This window comes from Atheta coriaria, unplaced genomic scaffold, assembly GCF_025399875.1.
Source record: "Atheta coriaria isolate IRGN ID8LTWV9N9 unplaced genomic scaffold, Caltech_Dcor_3.1 hic_scaffold_2_pilon, whole genome shotgun sequence".
NCBI classification, from domain to species: Eukaryota; Metazoa; Arthropoda; class Insecta; order Coleoptera; family Staphylinidae; genus Dalotia; species Dalotia coriaria.
Window position 1 is genome coordinate 652,905 of NW_027045444.1, and position 17,208 is coordinate 670,112.

Here is a 17,208-nt window from a genome sequence, read left to right on the forward strand (position 1 = left end):
TTGCGTATAATTAATTAACCATGCATGCTACAGTTAAAAACAAAAATTCGAGTGAAAGACAAACATTTTCTCTACCAACTGACTGCAAAACATATTAATTATTAAATAAATACTAAAAACTACAGGGAGTTTAAAACAAAATAAGAAATTAATTCAGTTTTTTGGTTAATTTTTATTTAAACCTACATTAACCTATCAAAAAATAAAAGTTATCTATATTTAAGAAATAGATTATTTAAATAATTAAACGTAATATAAAATGCAATTTAATTGACGTTTGTACCTTCCTTAGTTTAAGAGTTATTAAACGATAAAGTACATTAAGACTCGCACGTTCTCAAATGTTTCATCAAGAGTTTAATTCTCTATAATTAATTAATTACAGCCAATATCACCTGAAAAATAATGTTATATAAAATATAAATAATGTATTTATTAATACACATAAAAACATATTAAATATCTTAAGAATTATATAAGTTACAAACGTTTTAAAACAAAATTCACTTTTTTTTCGTTTTTCAAAATCATTTCTCATTCTGTCTATAAATAAAGCTTTAGATTCAAGTTTAGAATCAAAATCAAACAAATCAATGGTAGGATTAAACAGAAATACATTAAGTCTAATTGTGACGGCGATCATACGACTACAAACTAGAATCAGCAGTAAGACTGAGACGATTAAAAGTATAACAAAACGTAGCGAAGCTTTCCGAGCTTTCAAAGCTTTCGACGCTTTGTGGAGTAAAATCTAGTGAGCTAAAATTAAATATATGCCCGCACGCTTTGGGCCGCCTTCGATGCGCTTCCAACAAAGCTCGCCGCGATGAGAGATTTTTCAGTTTTACGGCACGCGCGACCAAGTCCTAACCTTATTCTCAACGAAACAGTAAAAAGCTCAAAAAAGCTCCCGAAAAGCTCTCAAAAGCTCACATAAAAATTCAATCTCAAACAGACAAATTTATTCATTGTGACTTAAATATAGTGACTTAAGTCTATAATCATCAGTGTTTACGTGGATGTGTGTTCCGTAATAGCTCAGTGGTTGAAATCGATATCGCAGTGAGTTAAGTCGTCGTACGCGTTGTAAAGTGTTGTAACTTAAGACGTCAGAGGTCTGACGTCCTCGAAGTTAATTTTGACTCTCGTGACGTCACCGAAACGAAGCACTGCAAACGCACGTGAAGCTTTCCGGGCTTTCCAGTGCTCCAGTTGAGTGTTCTGTGCAGTATAATGACTTGAAACAGTTTGCGTTTCTTGTGAATTTGACGCAAAGTGAAAAAGTGTGTTGGAGTGGATTGTTTTGATCGAAATGTGCGCGAACGTGATTGTGATTAATAAGCTGTACGGAGGCGGACACAAACAGGATGCACTTTTCCTGCCTCGAGTGTTAAATTAGACGTGGTGTGAAGAACGCGTGGATTCGTTACATTTAGTCAAGGTTGGTAAATTTTTTTGTGATTTTATTATAATTTTTTGCAATAACATAAGAATTTTTAAATAACAAAAGTTTTGTTAAGTGGATTAAATTGGGGATAAAATTGTCTTTTAATCTATGTTTATTGTGTTTTTGTAAAGTAATTAGGCTTTGAGTTATTTTGCGTTAAAATTGAAATTTAGTTCAAAAAATATTTTCATTTTTCTTTATCAATTACAATTTGTCTTGTAACTTTTTAGCTAATAAAGATATTAGATCCAATCAAATGGCTGTTTATAGATATTGTAAATACTTTTAATTGTGTTTTTGTAAAATTTAAATGTCTTTATTAGTTTAAAAGATATTTGAACAAGAATTCAAAATTTCACATTTTGTTAGGTTAATCGAAATTATTTACGTTTTAGTATTTAACGTCAAGACAATCAATGATATCGCAATGAAATAAAGATAATTTTATAGATTAATAAATTATCTCTCCAAATATGTATGCTATATTTATATATCTCTATTAGTTTCTGAGTTATCAAGCTGTAAACTTGGGACTTCAAGACTGACAATTTTAATTTAATCAAATATAATATTGTATTATATTTCAATCGATAACAGCAATAGTAGTTAAGATAAAATTTTAAATTAAAAAGTAGATATAGGTATTTAAATTATCTTTAAATACGTTTTTACAGAAATAAAATATGTTTGCTAGTTTGAGAAATATTTGACTTTAAACTCAAAATTTAAAAAAAAATTAAGTACAAAAAAGTCTATATTTAAAATTAATAATAATAATAATAATAATAGTTATATCATTAATTAATAATTTATTGTTGGAAATGCATAGAAGCTATAATAGTAAAAGCTCCTTTGATGATAATAACCAGGTTCTTTGCAGCAGGAATAAATGTAGTCGGCGAGTGGAAAGTTGCAAAGCTTTGAGCTTTCGAACGTTTCCCCGGCGTTGGTGAGCGCTGCGAAAGCTTTCGAACACTTTCGCAAAGCTTGCCGAACGTATCTCTAACGATTTGAGAGCGCGCCGACTTTTCCAAACATCACCAACTTCAGCCACAGCCGCCGCCATCGCCACCCCCGCGCGCACCATGTGAGTGTGTTTCGTTGTGCTTCGGTTTGATTTCGCTCCACAACAGCCCCTTTGTAACGCGAAACTATTGTGTCGGCGGGGCACAATGCGGCGGCGGAGAATAACCAAAGTGTCGATTGCAACAATTTCGCAAATGCCATTGTTTTCTTCCGGTTACTCGCTTCTACACGGACGCTAACGAGCCCAATCCGACGCTTATAACAAACGAATGAAATGTTTTATACTATAAGCACTAAAATAAAACGTTAGTGTTATTTTTTAAGGGTTTGTCTTTTATTTTTAGTTTTGGAATTATACACAGTCGATGATGAAGTGATTTAAAAATAAATTGCAAGGTTTTATTCAAAGAAATGCCAAACAAAAATGAACAACGTTAGGGAAATTTTTCTTTTAGCAAATTAATTTATATTAAATTACCTTTCCAAAAATGTTTTATCAAACAATAAATAAAATTAATTAACGCAGTTATAAACGTTTAAAAACAGGTCTTATTCAACGAACTTTGCAATCACATTTTCTTAGAAATTTCAAATTTTAACCTTAAATTACTAAGATTCTATAATAATAAGTAATTAATTTTTAAATAATTTATATAACTGTTTATTTACTTTATAATCTGAAGTAAAAATTGTTAAGCTATCTTTAATAGTTTTGACGTTATCACGATTTTTATAAATTAACGATTTCCAAAAATACTTTTTTGCTTTCACCTCCATAGAGTCTAAAAGAAAAAGTTCACATTATTAATCTTTAGCATAATAATTTAGTAATAAATTCTCTATCTAATGATACTCTTATCAGTTTCTAATCATTAAAACTGGTCGAGTTATTTACTCCTAAACTTGCACTTTTATTCTGAAAATAAATATTAAAAATGATTTTGTTCATTAAAACCTAATTATTTCGTAAAATAGTGATTAAAAATTTATCAAAATTTCATTTTAAATAGATATTAATATCAGGAATAAATTTCACTTTAAGTTTGGCAAATCGATAAATATTTCCAACTTTTACAGCTTTCCAAAGTTGACGTCACAATTTTTGTGCACATTGATCCACATTTCGTGTGTGCAGAATGCTGAAATTATATGCGTCGAGGTTGTGGAGCGCAAAATGCACTCACTTTCAGTTCGTGCACGTTCTACGTTAATGAAAGAGCGACTTAATTAAACCCGGCGTGTAATCGGCGAGCTTTAGCGCTTGCTCCCGCTTTTGATTAAATTGAATAAATCTTGAAAAATACGCCGCATAACAACGAACACGCGTAATTGGCACGTAAGTTCTTGATTGCGTTCAATATCATGATTATACTCACTACTTGTGATATCAATATCAGCAATTTAATTTTTCTGAGCGTTAATAAAATATTTCCGTACAATTTCTCTGAATTACGAATGCACATAACTTGCATTCCGGATGCAACATGCAAAAGGCGTGCATCGCACCAGGTTAAGCTCGACTTCGACCCCGCATGCCGGCTGTGTTGCTTGGGTTTTATTCAAATCTCGTTTTATATATCTGTAAACTTCTTTCTTAGAGAGTTACATTCAGATACACGCAGGAAAACGTGAATAAATCAAATATACGAAGAAATTTTGTTCATTTTAGCAAATTTACCATTTCCAAGCGTTTCTCGGCGTCTTACATATCTTACAATTCTTAAAAAGCTCAACTTTATTCCAATATTCACAATATTCACGTTTTGTCACTTTCCGCTTTCCTCATAACGTTATTTTCTTATTTCACTTTTTTTGTATCACAAGTATTGTGAAGAAGAGTTATATGAGATAGTTTTTTGTTAATAACTTTTATAGTTTTTAAGGTAGAATATTGATTTTACTCAAATATGATTTGTATAAAATTCTGCGTGTAATTGTGTAAAAAATGTTAGTGAGAGTTACCCAAAAAAAGTTATTAACAATTCAAATTTGATTTTGAGAAGAAATTTTACTTTTTGCAAATCTGCCCATAACCTTTGATAAAACGTATTTGTCAACAAAGTATTTATGCATTTGTATAGAAAATTTAATATTCTTTGATATACTGAAAGAAAAATTGAGACAAGTTTATTAGTTTTTGTTTAATTCACTAATACATAAACATTTATCCATTTTGATAGTGAAAAGTTAGTTAGCCAATTGTATTATTTATTTAATTAATAATTAATAGAATTTAAGTTATATTATCAACAAAAATTGTTTTAAAATTAAATTCTACATTAAATTTATCAAATATTTTTATTAATAAATAATTATGTAAAAAATTAAAGAAATTTTTACGAAAATTAACTGAAAATGTACAAAATTGAATAAAATTGATCTAAAACATGTGATAAAAAATTATTTTAAAATAACTAAATTCATAATATGATACAGAATTAAATATCTTATAGATTTATGAAAAAATCAAACTTCTAGCGTTATTAGTTTTAAAGTAATTATTGAAAAACTTATAGAATAAAAATTGCATTTCTGCGTCAAGTAAGATCTCAGCAACTATATTCTTTCTTGTCGAACATATATAGTATATATACGATGGAGCTTTCTACTGAAAGTTGAATCTCCTTAGTTTTCAATACTTTCAAACTCTCAATGCGGAATTTAGCTCACCCCCCGACGGCGGCAAATCCGAGGGATTTTTATTGCCGCACGGAACATGTTCGGAAAGCAGTACGAACTTTGGCTTCGGCTACAATCTTCTCCATATTACTTTTTAGGTTAGGTTGCTACACGACTTTTACAAGTCGCAACAGCCGAGACATTGGCTTTCTTTCAGGATGTTTCTATAAGTTCATCTAAAAATTACGTGTGAATTTTTTATGTTTCAATCATGATTTTCAACTTTTTTTAAAAATTGCAAATGTTTATTTTATGAGACAATAACTCAGGTGTTTGAGAAGTTAGAATACTGATAAACATATCATTTTAAAGCAAATTTATTAAAGATTAAATTTATTAAAATTAATTTTTTAAATATTTATTAATTTTCTGTGAAAACTCAAAAAATAATTTTTTTCCAATTTTTTTTTTACATTCTGTTTCTTTTGTTTCAGATTTATTTCTATTTTAAATTATTTAAGAAAATGCAGAGAAACCTAAGACGTTATCGATACAATTTTGGCAAAAAGTCTTCCATCAAGAAGAAGTCGACGAGGAGAGCAAACCGCACAGCCAACTCAGCACCGCAGAAATCATTTCGAAGGAACTGATCCTTCTCAAGGATGGAGCGAACACGCTCGTTTCGCCGCCGTCGGCGTCCCGAGAAGCCGCTCGGGACAAAAATCAAGGACTGCATACGGAATTTCGTCGCGTTCATGTTCTCCAATGTTGGCATCATCGGACTTGTGGTATGCAAAACAAAAAATTAAACTTTTAGAAAACAGGAAATATTTTAAGGTTATGTAAGGTTTAGAATAGAAAATTATATATCATTTTAAAGGTAATTAAATTTTCTATCAGTTCAGAGTAATTTGCATATGTAATTAAAAAGATACAGGGTGTTAAAGTTGCACATATTGCAAAATAATCAATTTTTTAGAATTTTTTTTTAAAATTCTACTTTAAAATGGCTTTTAAATTGTTTATTAAATAAATAACTACATAAATAAATAAAATTAATAATTAAAAACCATAATTTAATAATTTCAGGTAGGTTATGCAATAGCTGGAAGTTTTATCTTCATGGAAATCGAAGGAAATGCTGTGAAAGAACACAGCGTTGAAATGGTGAAAAACCGAGAACAAACCGCCGAAAAATTCTGGAACCTAACCTGTACTACAAACATTTTTGACGAAAAAGCATGGCGCTCAAATGCGTCGGCCATTTTGTTAATTTATCAACAATTCACAGTGGATGCAATTAAGTAAACACAATATTTACAAATTATTCCAACATTTTTACTTATTTTATTAATATTTATCCACAGAAATGGTTATGATGGTAGCGATGACAAAGACTACTCAAAACAATGGAGCTTTTCCGGAGCTTTCCTCTACTCTCTCACAGTCATCACAACAATCGGTGAGTTTTTAATTCAATACTCAATATTATAACAACTGTAATCAATTTATAACCAAATTCGGGCGCAAACTAAATTGGGAATTGTTTTAATGAGTTGTGGGGAATGTTTTGTAGTGAATGCAGCCGCCCCTCGTATTGAAACAGGGGTTGACCGCGTTTTATTGTTAGGTTTTCGCGCGATATTTGTGCGTTTACATTCATTTCGTGCGATTTTGCGCAAACAATAGCGAAAAACGAGCGGCGGACGCCAGGGCGATAATAAATTGATTGCGTGCGCACGACCGATCGTTTTGTTTTGTTGCTTGATTGTCGACAAATTTACATTTTTCGATGCGGGATTATGCAGCGCATGGATGACGGATTTATTTGCAGCGGATTTTAAAACTATTGCTTTTCAATGCGTTTTAAAGCAATTTATTCAAAAATTCGTGCGTGTTGTGATACATTGTTGAATTCGAAATTTTATTGACTATTAATTAACGTATTGGTGGACTTATTTTGTTAATTCATTAAAAAGTTATCAAGTTTTTAGTGAAAATTTGTTTTTTGAGTATTTTAATGACAAAAATTAGTTTAGCATTAATTTAAACGTATAAATAATTGTAAAATTATTAAATAAATAAAGTTAGGGGATAAACAATTTAATTGTTTATAATATAAAAATTATTTCTTTACATTTGGAGTATCAGAAAAAAGGTTATAACAATTTTAGTAAAATAAAGCAATATTTTTCGGAAATCCTGAAAAATATATGCAAAACCAATTTTCAACTAATATAATTATTGAAGTTTATATTTTAAAATAATTTTTTATGCACCAAATGAAAGATAATTTAATTTTCTATTCAAATAATTTTAAAGATTTAAAAGCAAGCAAATAACTAAAAAGTTATTACCCATTTTGTAAAATTTGTTATTTTTACATAAAAATTTTGATTTAAATTTTCAAAGTTGAATATAATCTATAAAAAATAAAATATTTAACAAAATATATACATTTTTAGAAAGCATATTAAGTAAACTATAATCTAAATTTTAATTGAAGTGTCTATCTCTAAAGCATAATTTTTTATAAGCAATTTTCTTCGAACAAAATTTTTTTCTCTACGAAATTTTTTCTATCCCAATATTAACATAATTTTTTATGGCCAATTTTCCAAACTGCACCATCATTTCGGTTTGAAACACAGTTTCAACATCCTAGCATGCTTACCGCATCGCGCTAAGGACAATCGAGTAAATTGCGTTTTTATAGCGCGTCTCTCCGAGTGATGAATCGTCGCGTCGCAGGAAAGACGCAACATTTTCCACTCCGCGCAAACGTCCTTCGTCCTTTATCCTTTATCCTTCAACCTTCATTTACCACCCGTTACCGTTGTTTCTGCCATTTCACTCAAAACAAACACACAACTTTTTTATTTTTATTATCCTCTCAGTATTTTTTCCACGTACAACCAAACTTTGGATTCATTTCATTACGCTTTAGTTTTAGTTACAAGAATAACAAACACAAAAACGTTATCCCCAATTGTTAATCCTTTTTTTTTTGTTTGGTTGCGTATTTTTGTTTCTCACTTACTTCTTGGCATTGTTTTGCGAAATTTTTGGATTTTATTTATTGGCTAACAAATCTCGCGCCCAGCGAAACGTGCATAACGTTCAACCCTCTCTAAGGATGAGGACAAACGCGGGGGTGGTCAAAACATACTGCCGGAGATAAATAACACAAAGGACTCGACGGCAAACGCACATACATACAAAAATACAAAAAAAAAGTCGAGTAATTTTTTGTCGCATTGTCTTTCGTCCTTTTGTCTCTTGTCCTTCATTCGTTCAACAATTATACAATAGATTAATATTTTTTATGCGCGTTAATTTTATACGTTTTTTTAAATATTAATGTATTTGAGTCTGGTGCGCATGCGCGTCGAATAATAACGTAATGCACATGGATAATGCCTCGCAGGACCACAGCGCTGTGACTATTACGGGCACTATACAAAGTTGAATAATTCAATTATTTTAAGTGCACTTTAAATTCGACTCGTTTCCATTTGCCGAGCTTGTCGCGAGATAGTCGTGCCTCGAGCAGCCGGAAAACCGTTGCTAAAGTGTCGCCGATGTCCTTTATCCTTCGACGCGGCGCTCATTAAAGTTATTACGGGCGCGGAGAACATTTTTTTGTATTTTATTACTTTATTGTACTTTTAAAGTACAAAGTATTTATAATTTTAAAAGAAATATTTTTAAGTTAAAAAAATATTGCGCATGCGCAAAAATATTTCCTGTCCATATTTCATTAAAATCAATGTTTATCCCACAAATACCGTATATTTATTAAATGTTGTGTAATCACGATACATTTCACTTGTCCAATTTGTAATTTCGTATTTTGTATTTTGTATTTTGCATTCTACATTTCACATTTTGCGTTTGGCGTTTGGTGCGTTTGTTTGTTTTCCCCGGATGGGAAAAGCGTTGCTCATTCGGCTCGTTGTTCCGCACCGGATTATTTTGTTATTTCGCAACGCGTGTTTTTATTGCTTTGGAAATCACTTGTAAGCGTTTACAGGTTGCGAATTTATGAACTTCGCCGTCGCCCCCGGGAATAAAGTCGCGGAAATTATGCGATATTTTGATGGGCTGTAAATCATCATCGAATATTGGATACAATAGTATTAGATTCAAAATGATTTTATCAAGTTTTTATAAATTTTATTATTTGTGGATAATTAAAATATCTAGAAAGTTGAGTGCAAATTTTTGGATAAAAAATTAATTTTTTTGAATTATTTTAGAAAATTTGTAAACATTTTTATTTCTTTGATATTTTCTAAAGCATTTGTAAATGAAAATCATTATTAATTTGTAGTTAAAAAGAAATAACAGCAAATAATTCATTTCTAAAGAATTTATTTCAAGATAATTTAATTTTGTGCTGTAAACATCAAAGAATGTGCAATAATTTAATTTTACTTCTGAAGAAAAATCTGTTTTTATTTATTAAATCAAAAATGTTTCATTAAACTGCATAAATATATCAAACAATTGTTCTATTGTAAATTAAACGTTATTTTTTAATACAAAATTAAATTGTTTTCAAAAGGTTTAAAGCATTATTCTAATAAAACAAACAAATTTTTTGTTTTTTGTCTTGCATTTAAAAATATTAAGTAAATTACTGCACAAAATGCAGTTATTATGACCAGTGTGTAGTCCAAATAATGTAGTTTAATGTTATTTAATTAAATTAATTTAATACGTAGCCGCCATACAAATGAATCTGATTCCCTGAACGCCAGCGCCAACTTTTATTGCCTCGCAAAGCATGCATCCTGTTTTCTCCGCTGCTCGCGTTTCAGCCCCGCGGTGAGTTCATTTCATATTTTACGCTTCCGTTTATTAATTAAACTTTACCTTCCATGCCCAATGTTCAACGTCCAGCGCAAACAACAAACAACGCACACGCCGATTTTAAAGGGCAACATTTTTCGGGTCACCGCACACTCGCGCACAAACGTACGCATTCATACAAATGAAAATAAAATGAAATATTTTCCCTTTACTACTCTTTGGTATATATAGGTATATAAAATATAATATTGAGTTGAGTGGCGATAAAAAATCAGCGTGGAAATATCAACGTAGTGTGTGAACGTAGATGAAAGTTGAAACAATGTATTGGTGGCTGTTGGAGGATGATAAACGGAGGAAAACGGTGCGAAATTGTGGGAAATGTGACAGGCGAAAGACGTTCATGAACTTGGTGTGACGATGTGGAGGCGCCGGGCGCGGTATCACCGACCATCATTCATGTCTCTTTGTGTGACACCCACCGCTCAGGACAACGGGTGAGGATGGTTTGGAGATGTGGCGAGCTTTTTACTCAAGGACTTTTCAATAATGAGGGAAAATAGAGGACTAAGATGAATTTATTTGATAATAATTGATAATAAGTAAGAAAATTTTTATTCAAAAAAGGTTAGAGAGTAGTTTGTTAATTTTTTAAACAAAACTAATTTTTTAAAAGTATTTCTAAAATTTTTGTTTTAGCTTTTGATTTTCTGACTTTAAGGTCATTTAAAGGGCATTTATTTATTAATTGTGACTCTATTGATTGATGAAATTTATAGATAATTTAATTATTTATTAATTAAATGTTTTGTTTTTTAATTAACTTTATTTGTGTACAAGTTACACGTATTTTAATTCTAAATATTTAAATTTTAAATTTAAAAATATTTCTTCATTTTCAAACTCATTTATTTAACAAATGCGTACATTTTTTATTATTATGTTTTATATTGTGGTACAGAACATTTAATTGGCAATCAGCGAGTTTTTATATCTTGACCATATCCCTATTGGTTTTCTCCCCATCGCAATTTGAATGAAATTGAATTTTTTACCAAAATTTTTTCGCCTTTTTTTAGGAGCAAAATTTATTAAATTCCCACTGATAGCTAGTAATTCGGGTCGATTTGGAGCAATTTTTGGCAATCGCATTCCAGCCAGTTGCGAAAGCTATCGGCGGTCGGTATCACGAGCGCAATCGATTCGTTTACCGGTTCATTGCCTCGCGCATTTCCTGCTTTTTTGCTGATATTTCTCCGGTGGCGCAGTTTGCGCGCTGATTCCATTTCGTAGATCGGTTTGTGCTCTTCCGGCCGTGCGAAGTGTTTGCCGGGCTTAATTTTATTATTTTGGCGGAGAAAATTAGATTCGTTGCGATTGCATTTGCTACAATCAACAAAAATCTAAAAAAACAACAGCGAATATAATTAGATGGGTTTCAAACAAAATTTAATGTTTTAAAATTATTTATAAAGGTCTTTTTGTTATTAAAACATAATATTAATATTTTATTGAATATTTATTTTAATAAATTTTTACAAATTTAAAATTTTTTTAATAAGAAAAATGAATTTTAACGTTTTTCAACTTTTATATCCTCCCAGCATTTACTCAAACATCCAAAGTCATTTGACGTTTACTTAGAGGTAAATAAAAATAAATCGCGCTCCAGTTCGCGATAAAAAACGATCGGCCAGCAGGTAAACGAAACGGTAAATTAACCGCTCGAAGGAATTTTACGGTTTATCGAGTTTGTTTTATTAGCCGGCTCGCGCGCACAACCCTCGTCTCGCATTCGCGGGGAAAGGATGCCGACAGGATGTTTGTCGAGTCGTTACGAGTGCGCCGCGCGCGCGCATCAAGGAAGAAATAAAAAAAAAGTCATGGAAAAGCAGCAACTGCGAATGCATATGTATCGCAGCAGTTAAACGAGCAGGGCTCATAAAAGTCCACACGGCGATCGTAAAAGCGTAGATGCAAAGATTTGAAAAAAGGGGCTCAACATGAGAGGGATGATGATTTCGAGCGCATCTTTAGATGATATGGTATATTTGAGTTTGAGCGTTTTATGCGTTTTATATTTACATTTACATTCGTTTATAGAGTGGGATTTATGGCTGTTGACTAGTTTTGAGTTTTCAGTATCAAATTGACAATTTTGAAGGATTTAAGAAGAGAATTTAGTTTTTTGCTTGAAAAACTTATTAAAGGATATTAAATTGTACATTTTCTAGTTGTTTCAAGTTAGTTTATGTAGTATATATAAATTTTTTATAAATAATTCAAATAATAATTTCATCAAAATTAGTTTTATGAATTACTCGTATAACGTTGAATTTCTTATTTTTAAACAAGAAAAAATAATACTGCGTAACATTACCTACAAAAAATTATAGTATCAATTGAAAAAGTCACTAAATAAAATGTTTTAAATAATATTTTATGTTTTATTAATAAATTAATAGATAAATCAAGAAAATTCAAAGTTTTCTCTCCAAAAATTCATTTTCACCTTAAAAAATTAAAATTTAATTGAAAATATAAATTATTTTTTAAATGTATGATTGTTTTTTAATAACAAATAATTGGTCTATTGTGTAAAATTAAAAAATCGTTAAAATTTTTACTCATTACAAAATTATAGCTTAATAAACATCTACAAATTTTAAAGTTACATTTATTTATTTCCTGGTTAGAATTAAAATTTATCATTGTTGTAAATTACAAGTTAAAGCTAATTTTACTATCTTCCTTTTTCCGTAATTACAACCCTTTTATCATTATCCCTTTGGGAATAAAAAGCTATAAAGTGCAGAAGTCAAAGCAAGAAAACAATTAAACTGATCGTAAATGTCACTTGTGGTGATCACGATCGTAAAAACTGCTTTAAACATTAATCTTCTACAAGGACAATATGTTTCTATCCTATTTTATTGTTATAAATTAGTTATAGTAATAGTTATTGTTATAAAGTAGATAAATATCAATCATTTAAAAAACGGATTAATTATTTTTTATTCGAAATTAAATTTTTAAAACTTTAACAAATCTCAAAAGTCTTTTAGCTTTGAAATATTTTACAATTCCAGGATATCCTGCAAAAGGTTTAAAAGCGGTCTGGATTGTCCTGCACGTTCCTGTCGACGCCTGGCTGGTTGTACACGTACGCCGGATGCGATTAATTAACCCAGATGACCTTTTATCCTTTTTCCTGCTTTTCCTTTTCATCGCAACAAAAAACAAAAATGACAATAATAATAATAATAATAACTATTTCATATCTAATAATACATCAAATTACTTAATCTATATACAGAATTTCCATTTAATGATTAATTTGTGTAATATTTAAATATGTTGATATTTGTTGGAGATTAAAATGCGGGCTGGCGGTTGAGTGCCCCGTTGCGATTTCAATTAGGCATTTTCCTTGTGGCGCGTGCTCCAGCCTTACAATGCAACCCTTTACAATTTCTACTGCGGGTGCCAAGTGGGGTGAGGAGTGTGTACGAGCACGAAATTACAAATTAGAAATTACGCGCGTTCGAGTTGTTTAGAGCACAAGGACTCGTAACATGTTCACATCCTTGCTTCGTCCTTGATCGGTTGGTTGCCGCAAACACGGCAAACATTGTTACGCATGACTTCAAGCTCATGTAAGGGGGTGGCAATCAAGCGGTTGTAGCGCATGTACAAACGTCAATGAAACAAAACATTTAAATGTTAAATCCTTAATCAGGATCAAAACTTTTAATCTAATTAAATTAATTTTAAGAAATTTTTTGATTGAATTATATTGTTGAGATAGTGTGGAGGCGCCGGGTTATATACTAAAATTCATTTATTTCAATTTACAGGTTATGGAAACATAGTTCCAAAGACATTCTGGGGTAAAATAGCAACAATAATCTACGCAATAATAGGAATGCCTTTATTCCTACTTTACCTGTCAAATATCGGCGATATTATGGCGCGGTCCTTCAAATGGCTCTACGCTACATGCTACCTGTGCAAAGGATGTCCCAACGTGTCGAAACGACGCGCCGAGCGTCGACAATCACGCCGCAGGATGGAAGAATATGAAATGGAAGAATATCCTGATAATCCTGTAAAGTACGACGAAGGACACAGATATTACGTAAATAGTCCTGAACAGGTAATACACTTAAACAGATTTTACGCGTTTAATTTCTCTGTTTTGTGCTGTCAGGATATTAATGACATCCTGTGATTCTGTTATTTCGTTACACTGAAAAGTGTAAAGTCTGTAATGTCAATTTTGGAGCGGGTGTACGTGCCGCGGCGTAACCACCTCGCAGCCATATTTGCATGATTTCGTCATTTTGTGATTCGTGGGCGTACAGGACGAACAGGACGTGTTGACGTACATGCGCGCGGATAACTGCTGTGCTGGCAGTCGGTCGTCACTCAAAGTTGTAAAAAATTCAAATAATTTTGATTTTAATTTATGTTTTTGTGAAATTTTATGTTACAAAAGTTTAAATTTTAGTTTTTAATCGTAACTAAATTTAAAAAATTTAAAAATAATGTTTTGTTGGTGAAAACTGTATAAACATTTAAATTTTTTAATTTTTTTCCAGGAATTTAATAGAATAAGAAGAGAAAATTTCCGGACTCCTGAAAAAATGTCCTTGAGCAGTGAAGGTGACTCGGAGGAATCTTTTGACAGTCAAACTATTACTGTACCAATAACAATTTGTTTGACAATGATGGTGGGGTACGTATGTTTTGATTTACATGTTTTTTTAATTTTTCCACTTTTTTTCTCAAAAAATTAAAAAAAATTTCAAAAATGTTGACAGAAAACAGAAAAATGAATTTTATTTACACTAAAACAAAGTTTAAATATTTTTCATCAAACGTATTTTATTTTTAAAATTTTATCTTTTAGATATGTATTGGGAGGAGCTTTGTTGTTTGGTAAATACGAAAGCTGGGACGTGCTAAACGGCTCATACTTTTGTTTCATCTCGTTGTCAACAATCGGATTTGGGGATCTGGTGCCCGGCGACAAGATCTACTCGTCATCGGAGGGATTTGACATCGAGTTGAGTTTCATCTTTTGCTCAATGTACCTCATGCTCGGCATGGCGCTCATTGCGATGTGTTTCAACCTTATGCAAGAGGAAGTCATACACAAATTTCGCACTACCGTCAGTACATTAAAATATATCTGTAATTGCAAAAAGAAACGTCGACGAGATTACAGCATTGAAATGTAAAACATTTTTTGCAAAAAACAGTTAAAAAGTGTAAAAAATAAAATTATAGTGCTACAAATATAAAAAAAGACATTTAAGTATACTTTTTAAAAGTAATAATAAATATTTATAATATGTTGTTAAAATCTGTTTTAAACTAAGTTTTAAAAGTTGTTAAATGTTTGCAATCGAGCATATTAATTAAAAAATGTGTAAAAAAATGTAAAAAATAATCTATGCTCAATTGCACTTAAATAAACGAGTGATAAAGTAATAAATTAATAAATTAAACAATAAATAATTAATAAATAAAAAACCAGCGTTGAATAAACTGCCAAATATTTACAATAACAGAATTAACTCGAAACAAAACAAAAGTTAAACTGAAAAGTGCAAAGCTCAACATAAAACATTTAAACAAATCACTAATTAAAATGTCTGTAAACCTTTTAATGAATTGTTACTATCAATATCGAGCATTTGAATACAGCGATAATTAGCAAAATTTGTTGAATATGCGCGCCAGGAACAAAATTAAACTCGTGTATAATGTGAAATGCCATCAGTTTAATACCGAATACAAAATGTCAAATGTCAATTGAATAATTAACATTTTGAGGCGGTGGATTTTGTATGTCAAATCTTTGTTTTTGGATGAATAAAATTTAATTGAAATATTGCTGAATGCGGAAATATTTTCAGAATGTTCTGTGTGAAGTGTCGATGTTTAATTATCTGCTATTAATTATGAATAATATTAAATGAATACGTAGCATATTAGCCTGTTTAAATTAATTTGTTTCATAGTGATATAAAGGAATAAGGGAGATTAATTTAATAAATTCGGTTTTGTTTACAATTTGATGAATTATAAGAGAAGCAAAAATGATAGAAAATTGAATTAAGCATTGAAGGATACGCAATTAAATTCTCTATATATTACATTTTATTTTATTTTAATTGAGTTAATATTTTTGGAGTTATTCAGCAGTAAAATCAAAATTTTTAATTTTTTAATTTTTTTACAATTTTTTTACATTTTTCATTATAAGAACAAAACGCATCATTAAAATTTTATTTTTTGGACAAAATCTAACAAAGAATTAAATTACCTATCAAACGCATTTTACAAAACACAAATATTCCAATTAGTTTTTGTTTAATAAAGCAACAAACTCAAAACTTACATCAGTAACATGCAATTATTAAAATTTTAATTCCAGCAAAGTTATTCCACATCTGAGTTGAGTTCAGTGTTTTAGCTTTAGTAATAATGCGGTTGGCGGGTTATTCTCGTGCCCTCTTCACACTCTTCTTGTGCTTTTCTTGTACGCGAGCTTTTGGCGCGTCTTTTCCACTCGTCGGCTCCCGTCGAAAGTTTGCGCAGCTCGCACACCTCACGCTTTTATGACGCATGCATGGAAATTACTCAATTATAATAATAGCAGCGCACCGCAGCTCGCACAGGCGTCAAAACCAGCAAAACCCACTCTTCACCAAAAATTTCCTAATACAGCAACACGTGTAGAGGAATATAGGAGTTGAAATGGTGGACAAGGATGAGAGCTTTTGAAATTTGAAAATTCAGCAGACAGTTTCTTGCTTCTTCGTGTGAAGGCTGTTGCTGGGGGTGGGTAAAGGTGGGGAATGTTCTTATTTTGAATTTTGAGTGTTTTGAGTAACGGGTCACAGGTGAAACCGTTTTGTATGCATGCGAGCACGATAGTTTTATAAATATTAACAAAACACGGCGCCTCCACCAACGTGAGTTAATTTAAATTATATTTGCGTTCAGCTGCTTTTCATATGAATTACATGAAAAGTAAAAGAGTTATGAATATGGTTTTTTGTATAATAATACCAAATATTGTTTTTTATTCAAATTAAAACATATTATATAAAATATTAAAATTTTACTTTCTGTAAAGTCAAAAAAATATTTTTTTGAAGAATATGATATTTTTGAATCTAATTATTAATGCTCAGTTAATTAAACGGAACTTGTTGCTGTTTCCGCTTGAATTGCATCCCCTGACCACATTTAACACCCCTTCACACACACCTACGCATATCCAACAT

The 17,208-nt window shown here is 30.8% G+C and overlaps 1 protein-coding gene across 2 annotated transcripts; it reads left to right on the forward strand.

Moving 5' to 3' along the window:
- Positions 1-859: 859 nt before the first annotated feature.
- On the forward strand, positions 860-15,808 carry sand (potassium two pore domain channel sandman). 2 transcript variants are annotated; one of them, XM_065316863.1, is made up of 8 exons: positions 860-1,441; positions 2,328-2,534; positions 5,587-5,880; positions 6,182-6,396; positions 6,460-6,554; positions 13,765-14,063; positions 14,509-14,645; positions 14,820-15,808. In XM_065316863.1, exons 3-8 carry the CDS (start codon positions 5,755-5,757, stop codon positions 15,148-15,150), a joined length of 1,203 nt encoding a protein of 400 aa, XP_065172935.1. In that variant the 5' UTR covers positions 860-1,441; positions 2,328-2,534; positions 5,587-5,754; the 3' UTR covers positions 15,151-15,808. The 2 variants fall into 2 exon arrangements, with proteins under 2 accessions (XP_065172935.1, XP_065172934.1); XM_065316862.1 differs by lacking the exon at positions 2,328-2,534.
- The last annotated feature ends 1,400 nt before the right edge of the window (positions 15,809-17,208 follow it).